General features: G+C 48.3%; 1 protein-coding gene across 1 annotated transcript in view; it reads right to left on the reverse strand.

Moving 5' to 3' along the window:
* CSMD2 (CUB and Sushi multiple domains 2) overlaps positions 1-24,028 on the reverse strand; it is a 580,178-nt gene that overhangs the window by 184,517 nt on the left and 371,633 nt on the right. The window contains exons 15-20 of the mRNA XM_040974400.1: positions 20,607-20,801; positions 10,473-10,611; positions 9,310-9,497; positions 8,400-8,588; positions 8,124-8,240; positions 513-728 (exon numbers count right to left, since the gene is read on the reverse strand). Of these exons, the coding sequence (XP_040830334.1) occupies positions 513-728; positions 8,124-8,240; positions 8,400-8,588; positions 9,310-9,497; positions 10,473-10,611; positions 20,607-20,801 (1,044 nt within the window). The remainder of the gene's footprint in view (positions 1-512; positions 729-8,123; positions 8,241-8,399; positions 8,589-9,309; positions 9,498-10,472; positions 10,612-20,606; positions 20,802-24,028) is intronic.

Here is a 24,028-nt window from a genome sequence, read left to right on the forward strand (position 1 = left end):
TCAGGGGATGCAAGTGGAGGATGATTTGATACTAGAGCAGGGAAGGTATGCTAAAGAAGTGGTTTTCTTTTTAACATAAATGTCAGTTACAACCGCACCAGCATGGATGAGGAAGGTCTCAAATGAGACTGAAATGTTCTAATATATGAACTCCAGACCCCCTCTTCTTTTTAAATGTCCTGGGTTATGAAATAGTGGAATCAGGAGAAGGTTGGATTAGTAGGGCAGGAGGGGGCTTGTGGGCAATCCTCTAGTCCCACCAAGTTGGGTAGGCCCTAGCCAGAACAAATACTAAGGAGTTCCAACGCACCTGCTAACTCCTTCCCAGACCATGACAGGAAAGTTCTTCCTTGTGTCTACCCCAACTATCTTTTGCTGCAACACTGAAGTGATTGTCCCAGATTATGGAGTAGATGGATATCCATCTTCTGGGAAGTTGAGAGACTGGCAGGAGAAGGAGACTCACAGTGGCTCCCTGGTCTCCTCCCCACAGGGTCCCTCAGGCTCTTTACCTGAGAAGGTGATGTTGAAGCCTTCGTAGGACATGGAGAAATCGGAGATGAAGCGCACCTGGGCGGTGAAGTTGCCGTAGAGGCCAGCACTGATGGGTGCTGGCAGGCGTGAGCCCGTCAGCTGGCGCAGGGGTTGCGTGAAGCTGCCATTCTCGGTGATGAGGAGGTAATCGTGGCCACTCTCCAGGTGGAAGGTGTGGAATGTGAAGAAGACACCTGCCGAGAGACCACACCAGTCAGGCTGGCCATAGTGAGAGGATGCAGGCAGCCTGGCTGCAGGGAGCAGCCTGCACACCCGTCCTTGCTCCACCCAGGGGTGTGGCTCCAAGCATACAGGTGAGCCTCAGCGAAGATACTTGGATGTGCCATTGCCTGAAGATGCAGGTGGGGCAAAGGGCACCTTTGTACAGTAGCAACCTAGGAAGGGGAGGAGTCCAGCTCCAGCTGTGAGAAGCCTTCATAGTTTTTCTCTAATTTTTCCAGGAAGCACCTGTGTATGTGCTGAATGCTTCCTATGGGCTAGGAGCCAGGGGAGGTGCAAGGGATCTGCAAGACATGAAAGAAATTGCTGCCACACTGAGCCACGGGCACGAGCAGAAATACAGATCTGTGTACCACGGGGCCCAAGAGGGGGCAGATGGCGGTGGGAGATGCAGAGTGAAGATGGCTTCTTTAAGGAGTGAACATTGGATCTGGGTTTTAAAAGGATGCCTGAGAATAAGCCAGGTAAGACAAGAGTCACAGCTGGGGGCCTGCTGGTGGAAAGTAGTAGAGGCTCAGGGAGGCTTGGTAGTCTGTATGTTGTGGCTGCACAGAGGTGAGAAAGTAGGGGCTGGGGCCATCCTCCACATTTTGCTGAAAGCAATCAGAAGCCATCCTATCCTGAAGGGAGCAGATTTCAGTTTTAGCCAGACTTCGGTGGTGGCAATGAGGACAGAGTAGACAGAGAAGAGGCAGAGAGATCTGTTACAATGGTGAAAGCTGTGCCCTGGGTGAGCAAGCATGGGGCTTGGCAGATGGACACAAGACCTCAGGGAGGTAGGGTGGACAGCTGCCAGTCGGAACAGATGTGAAAGGACGTCAGTGGGGCAGGGGATACTGGCCCTCAAGGACAATGGCAGCTTTTGTTACCTGGAGAAGGACAGGAGGGAGAGGCTATGGACGTAAGCCCCAGGCACCTGTCTGCTCAGCGCAGCAAGGACACCTGTGGGCAACTGAATGTGTGGATGTGAAAGATCAGAATTCAGCAGGGAAATGTCAGAGGCAGGTCTGGCAGTGGCCGGAGGGGGAAGTGATTGTTGAAACCACAAGCACAGCAAAGATGAAGAGAAAGCTGAGGCAGCATCAGAGGAGGGATGAACAGAAGGGCAAGGAAACAGGAGGCAGGGGAGATGGGGCAGGCATCAGCAGGGAGGTGGGAAGCAGGAGGAGTGCTCTGCACAAACTAGAAAAAACCAAAACAACACTCATTGGCACCAAGAATACCATGCTTGATGCCACTGTCCTGTTTCACTCGCTCGGCCACCAGCCCCTAGGCATTGAAAGGAAACAGATGGCACCTCCTCTACTTCTCTAATCCTGCAAGCAACCCCAGGTCATGGCGACTGCGATCATCCAGTTTGTGGCAGACAAAACTGAGGCACGGAGAGAGGAAGGCATTTGTCCAAGGGCACCTAGCTGGCAGGTGAAGAGCCGGGATCCAGACCAAGGCAATGTGACTGTAGAGGCTGTGTTCTGCACAGTTCCAGGATGCTGCCTCTCAGGCTGCAGAACAAACACAGGAGCTCAGAGCAGCCACAGGGTTTCAGACCAGCTGGTGAGGAGGGCTATGGAGTGACTGGCGGGGCCTTAACATGTAATGCAACTCCTGACCCTGTCTGGATGGCAGGTGTGTTTAGTATGAGGGCGGGGTGTGCACGTACCCACACGGGAGTGTGGCCGTGGGAATTATGTGGATCTCACACCAGGGCAGGTTCATGGGTAGACTTGAGTGCCAGACCCATCTGCTACTCAAAGTGCAAGCCACGGACATCACTTGTTAAAAATGCAGACTCTTGGGGCCTGGCGTGATGGTGCAGTGGTTAAGGTCCTCGCCTTGCATGCCCAGGATCCCATGTGGGCGCCGGTTCTAATCCCGGCAGACCCGCTTCCCATCCAGCTTCCTGCCTGTGGCCTGGGAAAGCAGTCGAGGACGGCCCAAAGCTTTGGGACCCTGCACCCGCATGGGAGACCCAGAAGAGGCTCCTGGCTTCGGATAGGCTCAGCTCCAGCCGTTGCGGCCACTTGGGGAGTGAATGATCGGATGGAAGATCTTCCTCTCTGTCTCTCCTCTCTGTATATCCGCCTTTCCAATAAAAATGAAATAAATCTTAAAAAAAAATGCAGACTGTTAGCTTTCACTGCAGAGGTGATAAATCCAAATCTGCATGCTAACTAGGTCCCCGAGAGATTGGTAGACACAGAAGTTGGAGAGATGCCTCTCTGGATAATCATTGATATTTTTGATAAACAATGGTTGGACCCAAGCTCCGAATCTTACTCTTTTAAAAAGCTATCATGTCCTTGCCTCCGTACTGATAGGAAAGTAAATTCCCAAGTATGGGCAGGGAAAAGACAGAACCAAGCAGAGGCAGTGGGACGTGGTGTGTGGCTTGTCAAAGGCCCATACCCTGGCAGCTACAAGGCATCGATGCACTTATTTGCTTACAGACACGGGTTGGAAGCAACTACTAAGTGCTAGGCTTTGTGTTAAGCCCGGAGGAAGGTCTTCTTGTATCACGGAGGAGACAGATATAACACTAGTAAGAATCTTGAGTGAGGCCAGAGGAAGAGTAAGTGACTTAGCCCCAAGGGTTGGGAAAATTTCACAAGGGACATGATACTTGACCAGAGGGAATAATCAAACATGGAGGGGACACGTGGGCATAAGGACATGACACAAACTTGTCCAACACATAAAACTCATGGTTCTCCGTCTACAGAGCTAGGCAAACACATCTCCTCGCCCTTCCCCTAAAATGCCATGTTGAGTAGGGAGTGGGGCAGACACAGTAACAGGTGGAAACATGTTGATTAAACACCATGCTTTGCACTCTATTCTCCTGGCATGCAAACACAGCCCCTCCCGAGGAGTCAACATTTGGCTAGGAGTCTAAGGATGAGCAAACAACTGAGATGAAATCCTGGGTTTCCCAGCTGTGCTGATTGCTTGGGGCTTTCTGGGCCATTGTGAGAAAATGAAGACGTTGTCACAGAAATAGAGAGGCCCCACATTGGAGTCTGAATCCACATTTGGAGTGACAGATGCACACAAAAATGAGTGCTGCACTGGAGTAAGCTGTGCAGAACTGCACGAATGAATTCACACAGGGGCTGCAGGAGCAGGGTCCTGGAAAAGGCACCGATGCGTTGGGAGTGAGTGAGGCCTTGATCCAAAGCCCTTGTACTTGTTGGAGGCCACGGTCAAAGTGCTTGGCACCCTAAGGTTCCAGTTTTCTCAGATCAACATGTGGCAAGATCCCACTCACAGGTGGCAGCTGATGTTCAAAGGCATGAACAACTGCAATAGCATGAATCACACAGCAGGGCAGCTGGCGCATAGTGGGTGTATAAGAGCAAATCTCAGCCTACTGGGTTCAAAGAGGCTAGCACAGGGTCATGGTCATGGTCAGGGCCCAGTCTCTGCTCCTGAACTGGCCATTCCCTTGGGCCGGGCATGTTGACAAGTTGAGTAATTCTAGATTTTATGAAGTTCTGTCTTTTTCTAGCCTGTGTCAGAGCCAGCAGAGCCAAAAGTCTGTTTAGCCTGAGATACTCTTAGAAGCAGAGCCCTAGCTAAGCCCCCTGAACAAGGTTCTGTGAATTTGGTTCCTATCACCACATACTTCTCCAGCTGAGTGTCCGGCACACAGCCAGAAGTTGGGGGAAATAAGACACATCTGTCTCTCACAGGCTTGTCACAGGCACAGATGACAAAAATGCAAGCAGGCCCTGTGCAGCAGGATAGAGGCTAGTACTGGAGAGGAACAGGCTGCTTGGCAGTCCTGAGTGCAGGATTGGGACCACCGGGGGGGTGGGGAGGGGTGGGAGGAAGAGATCAGGGAAGACACAAGATAGGGGGTGAGTGCAGAGGGATGAAGAGTTGGAGGAGAGAGGGGAATGGTGGGAATTCCTAACCCCTGCATAGGAAGAGGGGGCAGCCTTGAGAGATGTGATCCCACCACGTGCAAAGCTGTTGAGCAGAATGCCTGGCCGGTTTTAAGAACTGAGATTGGTGTAGCCAGAATTTGTTTAGAGAATACAGAATAGGGCTAAGAAAGTGAGCAAGGGCTGTAGGGCCATGCTGGCTAGCACGCACTTGGGAGCTCTGTGCTAAGAGTTCAGGAAGCCTTGAGAAGGTTCTTAGGGTGAAAGCGTTTGGACATGCCCCAGGATGTCTGGTAAGTTCTCTGTCTGAGCAACTTTCATCTGGGCAAATTCCTCCCAGCTTATGCCATCTGCCTCACTGATGCTTCCCCACCTCTGTTTGCACTGCAGATCCCAGTAGGGCTGTCTAGCCCACTCCTAGACCGCACACTTCTCCAGGGCAGGCCACGGCACAGTGGCTTGCTCAGATGCATTCTACCAGCAAAATTCGTGTAAAATACGATTTTGTTAAACAACTAATAATCTGTGTTGACTTCTAGGCCAAACACATACACACAGACACACAGCCCTAAAACTGCACACGCTAAGATGCAGGCCAAAGAGCCTGTCCTCTTAGGATCACATGGAGATGCCTAGCTTTCCTGCTTGGTGCCACAGATCAGCTTCCTGCTCCCTCCAGCGGCCTCCTTCCACCAGCCTTGGTGGAAATGCTTCTGTGGAATGGACAAAGACATTGACCCAATCCTTAACCCCAGGAACAATACTGTGGGAGGAAGGGGCAACCTCAGGCCTTGTTCCGCAAAGCTTAAGGCCATTCCAGCTGTGGCTTGGGTAGCCTGGTGCAGGTCAATGTGAGGCACTTGCATTCATGTGATAGGGCATGAATGACTTTTCTTATATCTTTTATCCTTTTATACAGCATAATTTATGTCATGTAGACATTCACTGCTTAAAATAAAAGTGAAAATGCTAGTCATTCAGACTTTTTCTCTGTACACATTCTTGTTTATGACAAGAACATATTCTGGCAAATTTGTTGGTTCTATATCAGTGCACTGTGATTACCTCTGTAAGGTCCTAACCTATTTTCTTCCCATTTTTCCTTCCAGTAGCTGCCTAGCATTGCATGTTAGGGCTGTATCATGACACAGCTCTATTTGACAATTTCTCATTGATGGGCATTCGAGGAGCTGCAAAGTTTCAGTATGATCAATAAATGTTTCAGAGGACATCCTTGCATCTAAATCTTGCTGCATAGTTTCCCTTCTTTTCTTTAGGAAAATCCAGTAGGGGATATGGCTACATTCAAAGGCATGCCTTTGCAATCTTCAAAACATCCTTGGAAAATGTGTATGGTGAAGACTATGCATCGATTTCAAAACTTTTACCAGGGGCTGTGTCATGGCACAGTTGGCTAAAACTCTGGCTTCAGCGCCGTCATCCTGTATAGCTGGTAGTTCAAGTCCTGGCTGCTCTGCTTCTGACTTAGCTCCCTGCTGGCGTGCCTGGTAAAGCAGTGGAGGATGGCTCATGTCCTAGAGTCCACACACCCTCATGGGAGATGCAGGAACTCTTGGCTCCTGGCTTCAGACTGGCTCAGCTTTGGTCACTGTGGCCATTTGGGGAGTGAAGCAGTGGATGGGAAACATCTCTACGATTCTCCTTCTCTCTCTGTAAATCCAATTTTCAAGTAAAAATAAAATAAATGTCAAAAGAAACCAATTTTTTTTTTTGCACTAAAGGAAACTAAGACTCGCATTCCATGTTCTCAGGGAAGCTGTGAAGTTTCCTTGTGTGCTTGAAAAGCTTTGGACTGCCATCATCAAGCCACCTCCCTGGAAATCTGATCCACTTCCTACATGGTCAGCAGTGCCCTGCTCCTGTGTTTGCCACCTGAGCAGGAAAATGGCATTTCATCACCAATGGAAATTGCATTTCTTTCATTATCAGAGGAGTTGATGTGTCTTTTCTTTTTTTCATTTGCATTTTCCCTCCCACAAAACCTTAGGCTATAGCTTTGCAGGCCAGGGATGTATCTCCTAATGATTTTTCTTCCGAGTTCCTTATGGGTTAGGCCGGGGATGCTTAGTCAATCATAGACACTACAAGTATTTTTGTCTATTTACTGTTTGACTCTGAGCTATGTGTGAAGTCTCTCTGAGACATCAATTCTTTCAAAGCTGCATTTAATTGAATCAAACAGTCTTTCCCTTGATGGATTCTGCTTTTGATGTGACTCTTGAAAGCACACGCCCGCCTGAAGTTGGACGGCTGTGCTCCTCCTGCACTGAAATCACCTGTTACGCGGATAGAGTGGGGAATGTTCCCAGTTGGTTAAGTCCACTATGCGAGCACACACATGCAGGCACAGGATGCTGAGGAATCTCTTTCTGGATCTTTAGTCTCCCACACTTATTTGTTTATCCCCTTCTGAACTCACAACACCTTATTCACATTATTTGAGTGTAGAACAACACCCTGGAAGAGTGACTTTTCCTCTTAGAGTTTGTTCTTGGCTCTTCAACACATTAATTCTTCTTGGTCAGAGGTTCTTAATTAAAGACACGCAGCAGAAGGGCTAGTGAAATGTCCAGAAAACCTCAGAGGCCTGGTCTTTGTAGCCAACATTGCCAACCCAAACTCTCTGGGTGGGATCTCAGCATGGGCGTGCTTGCCCTACTGCAGGGTGTAAGCACCCCAACTCAGAATACTTTACTGTGAACATCTGAGGGTTAAGGCTGTATCTGCCTCTCATTCCTGGATCCTTGGCTCTCGCTCACAGGGGTGTCATTTACTGAACATTAGGTGAATGAAAAAGTAGACTGATGAGTGCTTATTTGTAACCATCATCCTGACTTTGACACTGGGCCCCCAAGAGTCACTTGGGCTAGGGAAATCGAGGCAACAGCAAAACTGGGAAGGAAAGCAAAGGAGATGGAAAGCCGAGTCAGGTGAGAAAGGGATTGCTACATCGTAGTATCCACAGGGAAGATGGGACGAAGACAGAGCAGGTGTATCTTGTGTTCCTCCAGGACACAGTACAAGGAAGACTGCCAGAAGGGAACAGATCTGTTGAAAAGTGACGTGTGGGTGAGTTGTTGACTTCTCCATCAATGAGTTGTTTAGACAGAGGCTGTGCCATCATCGTGTGTGTGTGTGTGTGTGTGTGTGTGTGTGTGTGTGTGTGTGTGTGTGTGTGTGTGTATTGAGGAGGGGGAGACTTTGGGACGATTTGAGAAGTGGTAAACCAGTACAATCTCATGCAGCTGATGATTTGAGATTCTTAACACTGAACGGATGAGTTCTGTAATTCAGAGATGATAATGTTCTGGCTGCTGGGGAAAGTTCAGATACAACCCATGTAGTAGTCAACTCTTGAGGGAAAAGCTCCATCAAGAGCACCTTGACTTGGAGAGCTTGGCATCCTAACCAGGTCACATACCTGTTCTGACCCTAAAAACTTACCCTTGCCATGAGAGGTTTCAATAATCCAGGTGCAGTTCAAGTTGTTGGGGTAGAAGTCAGGGAAACCTGGTGACAAGATGGTCCCACTGGAGCCTTGTATGAAGCCCCCACAGAGAGCTACAGGAGGAGTGAAGAGAAAGTAAAGACCTCCATGGCTTGGTTCTTCCATAGATCCCTTCCCCTCACCCCCTTCCAGGACCCCAAGTTTCACTGATGGGGTGGACAGAGCCAGTGGCCCTTGCGAGGCAGGGAAGGGTCTTCTGTGGTGTCACTCACCTTCACAGCTGGGCAGAGCTCGACTCCACTGGAAGTTGGGCTCACATTCCAGGGGTTCCCCGTCACTCAGTGTGTAGCCCGAGTCACAGCTGAAGGTCACCAGTGCACCCACATAGAAGTCATTCCCATGACGCTGTCCATTTACAGGGATCCCTGGGTCCAGGCAGTGGTCTGACTGTAGGGTTATAGCTGGAAAGGAGAGGCCAGAGATGGAACAGAGATCACTGTGCCCTCACAGTGACCCCCAGCTGACCCACAAACAGAGAGTGATTTGCAAGATTGAAGCCACCTTTTACTGATCAATGAAATGAAGCTGTCATCAGGAGCAGAAAGGATGTTTAGAGAGCTGAGAAAACAAGTTGGCTCAATCATTTGTTCCCTCATTCATTCAACAAACTTTAATTGGGTCTCTGGTGTGGCTTAGGTGCTATTCAAAGGCTTAGGGAAGCAACACAAGTAAGAAAATGGTCCAGTTGCCATGGTGCTGTCAACTCTAACTTTTTGCATTGGTCTTCAAAGACCTGAAGTGACACTGGCTTTTTAAATTGAGGAGAAAAACGCAGACGCTGATGAGAGTGAGAGCGGCTGTGAAGGGAGATAACATCTGACTTCAAGTTCATAGTTACCCAAATTCTCTGTGCCCAGAGTGCCCAGTGGGGTGGTGGCACTTCCTTAACTGCACACACAGGAGGACATGTGGTGAGCACACAAGAACCCAGTGTGAAGGTCATGGTCAGTCCTATGCTGTCACGACACTTGAGGGATGCTGAGGCTGTTTAAGAGCACAGGCTAACACAGAGCCCCATGAGATAGTGTAGAGCTACGGTCCACTATGGAGCAGTGCTGGGTTTTCTCAGCCACCTGAGCCAAGGTCTCCATTACCTCCCTACCCTGGCCCACTGAGACTCACTCTCATAGCGGAGCTGGAAGCCGATGTCCGAGTGGCTCTTGTCAGTGGAGAAGAGGAGGTAGAGGAAGTTGCTGGTGCTGATGAGGAACTGAGGGACCTGGGTCCCATGGTACACACCAATCAAGGGTGCCGAGTATGTTCGTCCATCTCGCACTTCCAAAGTATCATAGTTGACTTCAGTTTTGAACCTGCCAAATGGTGGAAATGAGACATCTCAAGCCGCCTATGGCTTATTAATTTGCAAATGACAGAAAGCCCTGGGAGAGCTGGGGCTTCATAACCAGAACTGGGCAGGTGGTGAATCTTTGTACCCAGTTTATACATGTTCACCAGCCAAACAGAGGGACCTGCTCCATTACCCAATGGACCCTTCCTCCTTCTGGGGATGGTCAGAGCTCTCCATATCCTCTCCAAGGTCTGCACCATGACCCATTTTAACTTGGCCAGGCACCAACACTCACCTTATGGGATGACCAGGGTGCAATAAACTAATATTGGAGGCCAAATCTGGCCTATGGCCTGAGAGCTGAGAATGATTTTTTTTTTAACATTGTTCAAGGGGTGTTAAAAAATTAGAAGCAAGGAAGATTATACAACTTGCAAGAGAGCAAGTCACCCATAAAACCCCAAATATGAACCATCTGGCTGCTCAGAGAAGTGTACAAGTTGCTGCTACAGCAGGCCACAGGCACCCTGTCAGGAAGCAGTATGTGTTTGAATCGGGGGTAGGGAGAGTTGCTTTCCCCTCCCAAGGGGCACAAGCAAGGTAGAAGCTAGAGGTAGGAAATCTGAGCAGTACCAGGGTCAGAGGTCAGCAAGGCCACCTTCCCAACACAGGAAATTAATATCTGGTTCATGAACACTTGAATGCCTTAACACCTGAGGATCTCTGTCCATTCTCCCCCAAGAAGGACCCTCACATCCCAAGTAATATCCCAGTCTACCCCAGTCATGGTTCCCCATACAGCATTGGCCAAGTGCAGAGGCCGAGCTGGTGCAGTCTGGCCCTATTGCTTTACCAGTCTGCTCCAGTATCCTATAGTCTTGGCTGACAGTCCAGTTTCATGGCTGTTGTCTCTCCCAACCTACGTTCCCTCCAACATGGTTCCAAGGACATTACCCCCTTATCATCTATTTCCCAGAGACTATGGCTATAGGCGCACCTGTCAAAGGTGATTTTGATGGGGTAGCCTGGCTGGGCTTCAATCACCCAGGCACAGCTCAAGGCATCCTTGTAGAAGCCAGGCCAGCCTGGAGACAGGATGGTGCCACTGGGTGCAGTCAGGTGACCACCACAGGGAGCTGGGGAAAGAGGAGAAAGAAGTTGTTTTCTTGGCAGGGTGGGATGGTGGAACGGGGTAAATTAATAAACAACAAACCCTCTCTGTGAAAGGTATTGAGTCAGCTTTCATGGGAAATGACATAAAACGCAAATATGTGCTTTGTCTACTGGGGCCATTATGGGACAAATCCAGTCAGTTACATCATTGGAAATTTTATTAAAGGCCAGAGGGGAGAAATGAAAAGAATGTTTTGAACAAAGCCCTTTTGCCATCTGTGAAAGGTTGCAGCACAGTTCATATGTGGGTCATACTGGTTTGCTCCTTTGTTCCTCACTCTGTGTCAGGCCTGAGGCAGAGACCTAAGCCCAGCCCAGCTCCTTGGCTCCAGCCCTGGAGATGCAGGGGTCATGATACCAGTGTTCTTGGTGCACAGCTCAATGCTCCTTGTTCCACGATCATTTCCACGTGGGCCTGGGTTATGCAACTTGTACACAGCACTGCCTCCTCTGCACTCAGCATTGCACTTGGCATACGCTTGGCTCCCACTGCTTATTGTTGGACAGGTAGATGATGAAAGAGGTATGGGGTAGACAGATGGCAGCTTGTGGTCAATGATCCAACAAGACCCTGGGGTGGTGGAGGCACATCTCCTGCTGTTGCTGACCTTGCAAAGCCTCTTGTCGGTCCCTAGATCTCCCTCTGCCCATGCCTTTCCTCCGTTCTCACCCATATCTCCTTCCACCTTTTTCCTCCCACTTCTTCCTGCAAGCTGCAGCCATGGCACCCAGCCATGGCAACGGGAGTGAGCTACATACCCATGTGGGTGCTATCCTGATAGAAGTCTCAGCCTCCTGGACCTCCAAGTGACACTGAAGAGCAGGACCCTGATGACCCAAGATAGACATGCAGGCTCGTACTCTGTGTGGGGTTTAAACCCTGCTGCTGAGTCACAGAGCTCTGAGGGTGGTTTGTTAATATGATTTAACCTAGCCCACCTTAAATACCTATTTCCACACGTCTTATGATGCCCCTCCAAGTGCCCACCACCAATGCTGTTACTGCAGTTGTCACCACCAATACTGCTTCAAGCATACCATGCAGGGCCCAGGGCAGGGACTGGGCTTCAGGTAATGTCACCATGCTCAGGTGAGGAAGGTGATGTTACTACCCCTTAAGAACACGTGCGGTTGTGGAGGTTTAGAAATGAGCTCTGAATTAGCAAATCCTGGAGCTGACAAGACAGTACAAACCCATAAATCTGAAGCTAAGCAGCTGCTCATTTTTTCAATGATTTCTGTTTCCTTCGGGTCTCCCAGCATGGAGCTACCAGCTACTGCTCATCACCTTGCACAGGATTAGAGATAAACAGCGATACAGCCTGTCTTTCTCTGCAGAGTTCTGGAGATTTCTCCTGAGAATCAGCTCCCAAAACTACAGTCAAATATATCCCATCCTTCTTCTCACAATTCCCTAACCTTCTGGAATTCACAAGGATAGTGGTCAAGTATTGTTGATGGGAAATGACACAAGGAAATCTATCAAAGCAGTGTTGAGCCCACACTGATGGCTTTCTATGCCAATGGCTTTACATGCATGATGTCACCTAAAGACACACATTGATGAAGCTGTTGTCCCTATTTTATAGAGGAAAAAATGAAGGCAGATTAGCTGAAGGAACTAGATCCAAGGCAAGAGCTAAGAGAGTGAGAGCTGGGATTTAACCTCCAGACCTTTGTCTCCAAATCCTCTGCAGCACACACAGAGCACCTCACAACCAGTTAGGGCTTAGCGTGGATTATTCGCGCAACAATAGCAACAGGGTGAGGCACATCCTGTTATTCTGCTCACTTTAGAGGCAGGTGTTAGTTCCCTGTTCTCGATGAGTGGAGGCTTAGAGAAATGATGTAGTTACATAAGACTTGAATCAAACATCCAATGAGTCCACTGTGTAAACAGTCTCCCTTTTGTGGGAACCTCGGCTCTCACACCTCTTCTGTCCCACTCAGTGAAGCAACCAATGCTTCTTCAATGGATACATGACACTGACGTAACCATGGCTTTGTCCCAGCGCTCCTGTGCAGGCCAAGTATCTCAGCAGTGAGTGGGAACTCTTCGCTGCAGAGCAGGCTGAACCCCAGTCTCCTTGGTAGCTGGACTGAGATCTGCTTGTTTCCAGGAAGTCACAGATCTCACAGTTATCATTGATTGCCCAACCCTCTTTGCACTCAGTGCAGTCACATCAACCAAACCTTACCTACGTCCTCCAGGGAGGGATGCTCGGTCTCTACCTACAGAAGAACTGGTTACCTTTGTGCTTCCTCTATCTGCTCCAACATTTCCCCAATATCTTCTAGTGTTCTTGTAATGGCCAAATGACCTCTGCACTCACCATGTTCTTTATGTTTTGTTCACTTTCATATTCCAGAGTAGGAATCACCTGGCAGGGACTTGGAAGGCACATTCCTAAGCGTACGGTCTGTTTGACATTTTAAAAGATGCTCAACCTTACTCTTAATCAGAAAAACACACATTAAAACTGCAATGAGGTGTTATCTCTCAGCTATCAGATTGGCAAAACTCAAAGTCTGATGACATGTGAAGTCATAAGAAACCAGGAGCTTTCATAATCTGTGGTGGAAATGCAAAACAGCACAACACCCCTGGGGAGAGGAATTTGATAATATCCAGTAAAATTCATGTGTGCTTGCTCTCTGACCCAGAAATTCTATTTCCAGAACTCTATTTCGAAGATACAGTAGCAAAAATGTGAGAAAACACAGATACATGCAAGGCTATATGAGGCATCATTATTTATCACGGCAAAAGAATGGAAAGAGGCCAAGTGTTCAGCCACAGGGAGGTGACTGAATAAATTAGGGTAACTAACAAAAGAGACTATTTATGCAGCTACAGCACAGTAGTACGAGTATGTTGTATAAAGCCATGGGGGTGGTCCAAGAATATACTGTTAAGTGATTAAAGGCAAAGCAGAGAATAGTAGATTCAGTATGATTCTGTCTAGCTAAGAAAGTGATGCACTATGCACCAACACATGCCGTATTCACTCATATCAGCAATCTATGCAAGGGTACGACAAACGTGGAAAAAAAGAATTCCTCAAGCAAAGAGGGAAGCAGTAGGGTAGAGAAGAGAGGAAGAGAAACTATAATTTCTCCAAATATACTCTGTGCTTTGGATTTAATTTTAATATTCAGTAATAACATTTTATATAATTAAAAGATTAAGTTTGATAAATAATTTCTGAAAACTCAAGAGCAGAATAAAATAAATGAATACAATACTCCACTGCTTGATGGTATAATCACACATGAAGAAGCCAGTTAAAGAGATTTTAAAATGCTGCCAACTGACAGAGCATCTCCAAGTAGGAGATAAGGACAAAAAGAACTTGAAGGAAAAATCCCAAATTACTTTCAGCAATCAGATTGTTTTTGGTAGTATTGCTGTGACTATTCAGGGGTTCTTGAGTATGCATTAGGGTACTTCAAAAGCTTGTGGAAAATGAAATTAAAACCTTGTTTTGAGGGGAAAAAACAATCCTTGCATAGTGTTTTCATAATAGATATTTTCCGCAGACTTGGAAATAGTCTCTTATGAAATGGAAAGTTACGAGGATGTGTTGGGAACCGGGATTTTTAGCAAGAGTGAAAGAAGATGCAGACATGATAGCAAGGAAACTAAATCAAAAAGAAACCAGTCTTCTGACATTTGAAATGGTGTGTTTTCTTAAAAAAAAAAAAATTCAGCTGTGTTCCTCGAAAGGCTTGGAAACAGGATCAACTCAATGATAGCAATCACTCTTGGTACGCAGACTCTAAATGGCATGAGAGGGGTCACTAAATCCCCAAAGCAATCAGTAAATCACTATATGAGTTGGGGGAGATGATTCTATATCAGGGATAGCAAATGGACAAGATGAGCTACCACTTTGAAAAGTCTCTACCTGGTCAATGGGGTCCTCTGGGCAGCAGTCAGAATGGTAATGCCAAGGGACGCCAGACACATGTTTCAATCCACTGGTTTGAAATGGCATTAAAATATGTTTACCTTTGGCAGATGTTAGGGCATCAATTCATTAACATGTAACTCACTGGCAAATAAAGGAAAACAATTATTTGTAAGTGTTATGTACTCCAGAGTGAGCCAAGGGTTGATGAGCACAAGCTCTCTGTAAGTATTCCAGAAGAGACAACAGAATATGACCACTTTGTAATTCCCCAGGCTCTGATCATCAGTGATTCCTAATGTCCCCCAAAGAGAGAGACAGCCAGATGTTATGTGCCTCTGATAGAGACACAGAGCTCTGCTCATCAACTATTCTGGTGAAAAAAATTGGATCCCAAATCTGATTACGTGTATAGATCTTACTGCCAACTAAAGGGATTATAAGAGAGGAGAGCTCAGGTTAAACGGCCTTTCAGGGAAGCCACTGGAAATACTCAGAAGGCATGAGACTCTGCAGAAGGGACTTCCTCACTTCCTCTACAAAAATCCTGCAAGATGTAGGGGCTAACAGCTTTAGATATAGAAAGACTCAAGACCTCTCAGCCTCATAGCTCCTATGAAGGAGCCAGATTGTTTTCTAATTACAAAAGCAAAGCCTTAGTTGATCGGAAAAATTTGGCTGCATTAACTATTTTTAATCTGCAAAATAGTATTGTGGTTATGGCTTAGAGAGTTGTTTTTGTCAGTTAGAGATAATGTGCTCAAAGGTCATGGATGAAGCATGGAAGCTGAAATTTGCTTCAAAATAACTCCAGAGCAAGCAGGGCGGTGGTGTGGTTTCAATTAAAGCCTGGAGATAAGTTCAGAGGGGCTCAGCATACTTTGCTCTCTGCTTTGGTATGGCTCTGAAATGATCTATTCATGGTAGAAAATGGTAGAAAAAGAAAAAAAAGGAGTGATAAATGCCCACACACACACCCCAAGAGAAGAGCATATCCTGCTTTGAATAGAGCCAGGAATAAACCACTGAGACCAAAGAGGGGCCTGGTGTCTATCCCATGACCTGGTGCACAGTAGGTGCTCATTGCATATTTGTGATGGGATTGAAACAGCTGAAAAGTGGGAATACTAGGTGTCTGGGACTGAACTGTGGCTTCCCTCACCCCATAGATTGGCACGAACCCCTGGTATATGACTACATGTGGAGATGGAACTTTCCATGAGTTGAGGTCTCAAGGTTGGATGCCTGGTCCCACAGTGGTGCCCTTGTTAGAAGAGCCAGCCAGGGTCCACCTGCATGGAGAAAAAGACCAGGTAAGATCCTAGAGGGATCCCAGAGGAGGCCTCAGGCACCTTCCTCTTGGCATTGCAACCTTCTGAGCTGTGAGAAAACAATCTGTGTTGTTGCAGCCAGCCAGCCTGTGGTGTGTTATAACGGCATCCCATGCCGACTGTGGCGCTGGGATTCCCATGAAGGCTGGTGGCCCCTGCCCTGGTTGAGCCAGCACACCTGATCACTGATACTAAGGTTGTTCATGGCAAGGAGGAATCGGGACAAAAAAAAAAACAAGAGAAAATAAAGCAAGAAAAACTACTCCTAGAACCCTCACAATGTGCCGTATGCTGTACCTTATGTGACCTTTATCTGTCCTGTCTCTCCTCACAGCAACCTGTAAGGAGAGGACAGATCCCAGTCTGTGCACAGCTGAGCACACACAGCAGATGTGCAAAGAGGTGAGCTGTTTGTTGGTCCAGGACCACACAAAAAGGATGCAACAAGGCCAGGACTGAAGCTGAGGTAGTCTGACTTCAGGTCCTGAGTTCCTAACCACTGCAGGTGCGTGTCAGAGCACCTATGCTGACCAATACTTCTGCAATGGACATGATCTGCTTCCAGTGGGCTGCAGCTGTCTGCTGAGAGTGATCAGAAGGAGCGGAAGCCCATTCCTCTCCCACGAGAGTGACTCAGCCTGCCAGGGGCCCGTGCTCTCCAGCCCACTTCCCACTACCCAGCTGCACCCTCACTATTGGCTGTCCCTCAGGGATTTGCAGACAAGCAAGAGTAGACTGAATCTGAGCTCAGATCTTATCTGATGGTCAAGTCATGGTCATGAGTGAACCCTCACTGCAGAGAAATTATCTTCATCTTTTCCCCACTATTGTTGGAGAGTCTTTGTATTTAATGGGGAGTTTCGTGACTTTACCATCATAACTGCTATATTTGTCTTGCCTCTGCCAGTTTGCTTTATGCTGTCAATTGCAGAGATTTCTACCTGTCGCCCTGTTTCCTTTGTGTTTCAAAAGGGCAATATGTTTCCTGTTGTTTTAATTTTCTACTGAGATGTGGAAAGGAGGCAAACCTGCTTTTCATCCTATTTGTAGATGTTTTGGTAAACATGTCTGATATTATATTCCTCCTAGCGAGATCATCCAGGCAGCCAGCCTGCAGGGACAGGGCAGGTAAGTGCCTGGGTGTGAATTCTGGCCCCATTTCACACACCGATCCGGGCCTCTCTGTGCTCATTGGGGATGGTAACCTTTCCAATCTCGCAGAACTACACCAGGTTGAAATGAGGTGACCCTTAGCATGGATGGTGGGTGGGTGGATATGGCTATTTTATTCTTAAAAGAGACGAAAAGGAGACAGGTAAGCATTGGCAGGAGCAAATCAGGCACTCTAAAGCTGCCTTCACTCTCTGGAAGGCTTGCCTAAGACATTTCTGATTTTAAATCTATGGATGTCCCACATCTTTAGAACAGGGGTTGGCCCATTCATCCACACCCCGTCTAAAGCTCCCTGGGCATTGGAGAGTTGAGTGGAGGACATAGGGCTTGCCAACTCCAAGGTGCTTCCTGCCTGGCCCTTTAAGGAGAAGCTTGCCGACCCTGGCTTTTGTTCTGGCAGGTGCTCATCCTTCTTGCTATATTTAGGAGAAGCCATTTTCTCCCTTGTCCTATTACAGCCTCTCAAATGCTAAGTGGCTCTTAGCATATATTAAAAGATTTTCCAAAAGACCATTAGCATCTGTATTTAATTGTCCACAAGGTGGGGATACTTAATCAAAAACAAAACTGGAAAACATGGAAAAGACAAAGATGCTGGTGATCACGCAGGGTGCTCCTGAGGCGCAGATGGAAGCGGGGCAAAGGGCTAAGGAGAGGTGGGGGCCCGGGGACTGCTTCAGCCCATCCACTTGGAGGTTTTATGCTGGGATCGGCTGTTCTTGGTGGCGTTTGGATTGCCCTCTCCTCTGTTCTTTGACATGCTGCCGCCCCCCCCACCCCCCACCCCATATCCCAGACCACTCCAAGCAGGCTGGCACCAAAGCCCCAGCACCATGAGGGATCCAAGCAGGCTATCCCTTGTACCAATTGGGTCACTAATGGGTGGCTCCTTGCTTCAGGTGCCCATTTCCTCCTAAATCCCACCACTTCCCCCCCGGGCCAGTACGAGTCAGACCATTTTAATTTCAAAATGAGGACTCTGCCTATGTGGTTCTGAGCTACACAAAAACTCAGTACCTCATGGTGCACACCCACTCGCTACCATTTCCTTGCACTTGCAGAACTTGGCTCTGGGAGCTCTGATTCAAAAGGACAGAGAATAGAGAACAGAGGAGGATCCTTCTGTTACTAAGTCCCAAGACTTCCCCAGAGAGGTCATCTCACAAAGGAGCCCCTGTGAGCTTAGGGACCCTGGGGTTCTAGCCTTCCTGCCTGGGACAGCCCACAAGCTTGGTAGGGAGATAGGGTCAAGTCCCATGGAACCCTTAAAGAGAAATGGAATAGCAAGATCAAATGTCCGAGAGAATAGCTTAATGGCCTATAAATGATGGGGAGAAGGGAGAGGCCAGGAGGGTGGTAGAGATAGCAGAGAGATGTTCAGGGCAAGAGTGTTCACCAGGAGAAAGAACCAAGAACTCGGTGGACAGTGACAAGTGCTGGGAGGATTAAAGTGCTGGCTGGAAAGGTGGCTGCCCACTGCCCGCCTATCCTCCAGACTGGCTGTGTGTGTATCTGCAAACAACTCCCTCAGATGCACAGGAGCACAACCTGTGGTGTGGTGAGGGGAACCATGGCCAAGGTAGTTACCTAACCCAGTAGGGACAGTTGGAACTGTAAATTTCACATTGTGCCCCTCACTGCAAAGAGTGTATTCCTGCCACAAGTGCTGGTTGCACTTGGTGGAAAAACAGATGAACTGTTGGGGACCTCAGATGTTAGAAAGAAACATCCACTTATGTGAGGGTGTGGGCAGGTGCCTCAAAGGATGGAAACTGCCTTTCTGATCCTACAAAGTGGAGTCCCCATCCTGGTGGGATTGCTCTGATGAAGAAATAGTGGAAACCAAGTTCCAATTGTACTGACAGCCCATTGTTACTGAGTGAGACCTGTCTGTTGGGCTGTACTCCAGTGACGGCTCAGAGCCACGTTACAATGAGACAGTGGGAACACGAAGGGTCTTTGTTGCCTGCCCAGGTGACATGGCTGGTAGGCGATGCAGGGTGGAGACATCAGGGTTAGGCTCTGGGGGCCTTTCAAGCACATGTTTCTCATAAGGGAGTCTCTAGGCTAGTTCAGTCTTTCATCCAGCAATTCAGTTATTCATCAGGCAGCACCTGCCACATCTCAAAGAACATGCCCAGTGTGGAATGCAAGGCTGGGAAACTTCCCTTACCTCACGGAACCCACACACTCAGCACTTATGGAATTTTTCAGAAGTTCAAGAGAAACACACATTAGGCAAAAACTAGGCATTGCTTTTAAAAACTTTTTGTATCAAAGAACTGTATCTCTCCATTCTATTTCCCAAGAATTCCTGGAAGTACCCTCACGTGAGTTGTATTGTTGTTCTCAGCTCTGTGTCCTTTCCCACCAACCTATCGGCGTGGGGGCAGTTCTCTAGGGCACGCTTCCCTCTTCATGCTCCTGCTCCTCCTGGGGTGGCCAGTGTGCTCAGATTTGAACTTGGGGATTGGGTTATGTAGAGAAGCCTTGTGGGTTTCCAACCTCTGTTTCCATCACGGGCAGTGAGGGGGAAGCTCCTAGGAGGAGAGAACCACGGCCTCCCCAGATGCTGTCTCTGTCCCTTCACGGGCCTGTGAGTCCACACTCTGTGTCTGAAATGTACAGTTTGGTGAAACAGAATGACTGGGCTCTAAAATCAAGTCAAAAGCTGCCCTGTCTGGGGAGGCAGGGAATCAGTGAGCCTTGCAATTGCTGCAAGTGTGGTCTCCTCGAATCTCCCCATCATGGGCCACAAGGACATCAAGGCAGCACTTAACAGGGGCACAAAGGCTGAGGCTGGGGGAGCAGGTGGAGAAGGGAAGAGTGGCAGGCAGGCTGCAAGACTTGAAAGCTCGCAACACTGCCAGCTCCGCTTTGGGCTGGCAGAGTGCCTCTGGGCAGGAGCTGGAAGCAGAGCTTCTAATGGCTGTGCTAGCAACAGAGGGCCCGGGCCAAAGAAGACACATTTTTGATGCCTGACAGTCCAGAGTCAGCGATTCTCCATTTTAATCTCTGCCTGCAATTCCAAGTCCTATACCAGTTGGTCCTACAAAATCCCATGCAAGGGTAAAGGGTGTTCCAGGGTCCTAGGAGAAGACAAGATGGACACAGAAACGGACCCTCGAGTTGGGTGTTTCGTGTGGTTGTTCAAATACTGCTGGGATACCTGTGTCACTTCTTGGAATGCTTGGGCTTCAGTCTTGACTCCACTCTGTAGTCTAGCTTCCAGCTAATGCTTGCCCTGGAAGGCAGCAGGTGATGGCTCCAGCACTTGGGCCCCTGCCACCCACAGGGGAGACCTGGAGTGAGTTCTAGTCTCCTAGCTTTGTTCTGACTCAACTCTGGTTGTTGCAGGCATTTGGGGAGGGAATTAACCTTGTCTCTCTGAATCCTTGTCCACCAATTTTCAAGGAAACAATGCATACTAATATAAACTCCAAAATGTAAAAATCAAAATAGAGCAACATGGTTAGGACTGCTTGGTCCCCTGTCCCCCTACTCTCCAACAGAGAGTTGCCACCCCAGCCCAAGGGCCAGTACCTTCACACCGCAGCACGGCGCTGTTCCAGACCACACTACCTTCCTTCAGGATGCAGGTAATGGTCTCAGAGCCCTGCGTCCCAAGGAAGCCTTCATCACACAGGAAGGAGATGGAGCTGCCCAGCTGGAGACTGTCCCCAAACCGTTTGCCATTCACTGGGACACCAGGATCGGGGCATTCATTGTGTCGGAAGGCTGTGGAGGTAGGAGTCAAGGGCATGATTAGACAGAGCAGGTGGGCAGATGGACCGCCGAAGGAAGCAAAGAGCCTTAGTTTGGAAAATCCTGGACTGGTGCCATGTCCCCAAGTACCTGCCATGTGGGAGGGCCAGCTAGACACCCCAGAACCCAGAAACTCAGGCTTTGCCTTAAGGCCACCTTGGGCACAGAGCAGGTGCTTCTTGAACTTCATCTCCAGCTTTTCTGAGCAACGAACCTGATTTCTGCCTACTGGACATTTATATATCAGGCGTATGAGCTATGGATTTCTCATGTCTACCAAGTGGCTATTATTGCCCTAGCTGACAACTGAGTAAACTGAGACTAGGTGTAGCTAAGAAGATCTGTCTCCTCCACGTCAAATCCATTCCAGGCTTCCCTAACTTCAGACAGTGGATCGTTTATGCTGTAGGGGAGCTGGGCTCTAAACCCTGTGACACTAATAGACACTAAGCACCATAAAGTAGGCGCCCTGGAATTAACCCTGTCTGAAGCCATTGCCTTCATTTCCATGCTTCTTGTCAGATCTGCTGCTCCCTGTGCAGGCAACTGATAATGCAGAGAGGCAGAGCCCTGCAGGTTTCATCGAGCTCTGCCTCTCTTTAGTTAGCCAGTTCTGGGGAACTTACGTAATCTGCTGTGCCTTCGGTTTCCTGAGCCATCAGATGGAGACTGCACTCCCCTAGCAGGGTGATTCTGAGACTGAAATAGCATGAACGTTGGGGTGAATAGGAGAGTGCCCAGGGTTTGGGGCAGTTAAGTATGAGTTCTCCTTCTTCTCTCCTTTCCTGTGCCATCAGTATCAGGTACATGGCCAAGCCTTCCTCCACTGGAAGTGTCTGCACCGACTGTCTCTGGCACCAGGCCCTGTAGCATCCATGCTATTTTAAGGGATGTCCCCTTTCTAGTGGAGAAGGCTCCGTAAGGACATGGACACTCCATAAGGGCCTGTGCTACTGTAAAGAACCTAGATTACAGGCCTCCAGTGATAAAAGCCCAGGCACACTGAGACAGAAGGGACCCCGGAGGCTGTGGAATCTTGCTTGTAAGCCTGGGCTTCCTTCCATCGCAGAGGAGCTGTAGGAGCCTGACCCAGGGAGACTCCCACATGGGGCCTTGGCTGAGTCCCCAGCAACCCTCCTTCTGAAATAGAAAGGCTAGATCAGATCAGACTTCAGTTTCCTGTGATGTTTGGGACCCCAAAGTCAAGGCTGTTTCTATAGGAAACCCTATCAGCCACACACACGTATACAAATGGATGCACAAATGAACATGCACACACCCCCACACATATGCACCCACATGTCCATGCACACATTCATGTACACACATATGCATGTACACATACAGGTCCACATATAAGACATGCATACATGCAGGCACACACCAACAGACATGTGCACACACTCATTGACACACATGTACAAACATGCCTTCACATACGTACAATCTAGGCAGAAGTACATATATCCATTAACACAGGTATCTATACACACACACACACACACACACACACACACACACACACACACACACAATCCAGGTCTGTAAATACATACTCATGCTCACACCTACGCACACACACATACTTGCATAATTCTGGATGTGCACATATATGTCCCCAATCCACATGTATGCATACACACTCACACACATGTTACTTGCACATGGCCACGTACTCATCCATGCACACAGACATGCAAACATGCACACATGTGTGTATCGAGCACGGGCATGGACTATTTCCAATGTCTGAGAACAAAAGCTCTAAGCCAAAGATTTCAATAGGGCCCACTTCCTCCTGGGTACATTTGCAAGCTCCAGTCTTCCTGGTCTGTTGGTGTGACAGAACAGATCTTGGCTTATGCGTTGCTTTGTCATGAGGCTACCAGTGATGATGGAACATTGCTCGGTGCTAGGTCTTGCACACACTATACACTCAATAAACAGCACTCTGTCTTTGTTCACTGTGTATGGGGGAAGCAGTAAGTTCATTCCCAGGAGCTCCAGCAGGGTGGAGGGATTGATGGTCAGCTACGGGGACAACTGCGGGAAGGTGAACTACTCAGCCATCCCCTGTGATGACAGAGATTAATAACTCTCTGGGGGAGATATCCTCATTCCCAAATCTCTGAACTTGGATTCTTGTTTCACAAACTGCATCCAAATTAACTCAGAAATCTTTAAAACTAGATTCTGTGGGCCTCATCCCTTTAGAGACTGACTCCATGGGTCTAGGATGGGGTCCAGGTTTTTAAAAAATATTTCATCTATGCGTCCGACTGTCTGTCAGCATCAATGCACAATGAAGTGTGTGAACTCTGTAATTGTGCTGTATGAACAAAAAATGCATAGGTCAGTATGCTGCCTAGGCCTGGGCTGCCTTCTGCTTCCTCCTAAGGACTCCTTTCTCAGAATATGAGACTTACTAGACTTGAACTTTCCTGGGAGACCACCAGTGTCTGTTTCTACCCCAAATCCCTCCTGGGTGTCTTCACTGACTTTGAACCTGCAGAGTTCTGAGCCTTCACCTCCCTTGGGATGCCTATTCAGCTTCAGTCTTCCCACTCCCCGTGGGATGAGAAATTGCAGGGACCTGTGAATCCTTCCATTCAACAAGCACTTACTGATTCCTACCACACAGAAGGCCCTGTGCTGGGTAGAGGTGATCTACACCTGATCCTTTCTAGAACTCAGGATTGTACAGGAAGAGCAACCATGAGGACAGACAGGTTAACAACCATCACTGTCGATACCAGACTGCAAGGTTAACAAAGACAAAAGTGGGCTCCACTTTCTTCTCATCTATATTGGGAATGGAAATTCCTTGGACAAAACACAAACTGGAGGAAGTGGGTGGTTTCCAATATCGGTGTCTAGAAGAAGTGTGTTGAAGGGGCCAAGCCTTTTTTCTGGCTTGTCCCTTGGAATTGGGGTCCCAGATGGCCCATCAGATAGTATTTAATATCTACAGCTCAACTGGGCTCCAAGGATGGGTGGGATGTGGGGATAAGACCTCTCTGCCAATGGTAGGTGGGGGCTTTTGCAGGTTAGTTCTATAAAAAGGCACCAAAGAGATGAGCTCTTTGTTTGTGTTTAGCGGTAGGCTTGAACTGATATCTTAACACTTTACAGGCTGCCCCTGGGAACAGTTGAGGTACGCCCAACTTGAACCTCACTCGATTTTCTGTCATTAGCCAAGC

The sequence above is a fragment of the Ochotona curzoniae genome, unplaced genomic scaffold (assembly GCF_017591425.1).
Source record: "Ochotona curzoniae isolate NIBS_2020 unplaced genomic scaffold, NIBS_Ocur_1.0 contig_2404, whole genome shotgun sequence".
Taxonomy (NCBI): Eukaryota; Metazoa; Chordata; class Mammalia; order Lagomorpha; family Ochotonidae; genus Ochotona; species Ochotona curzoniae.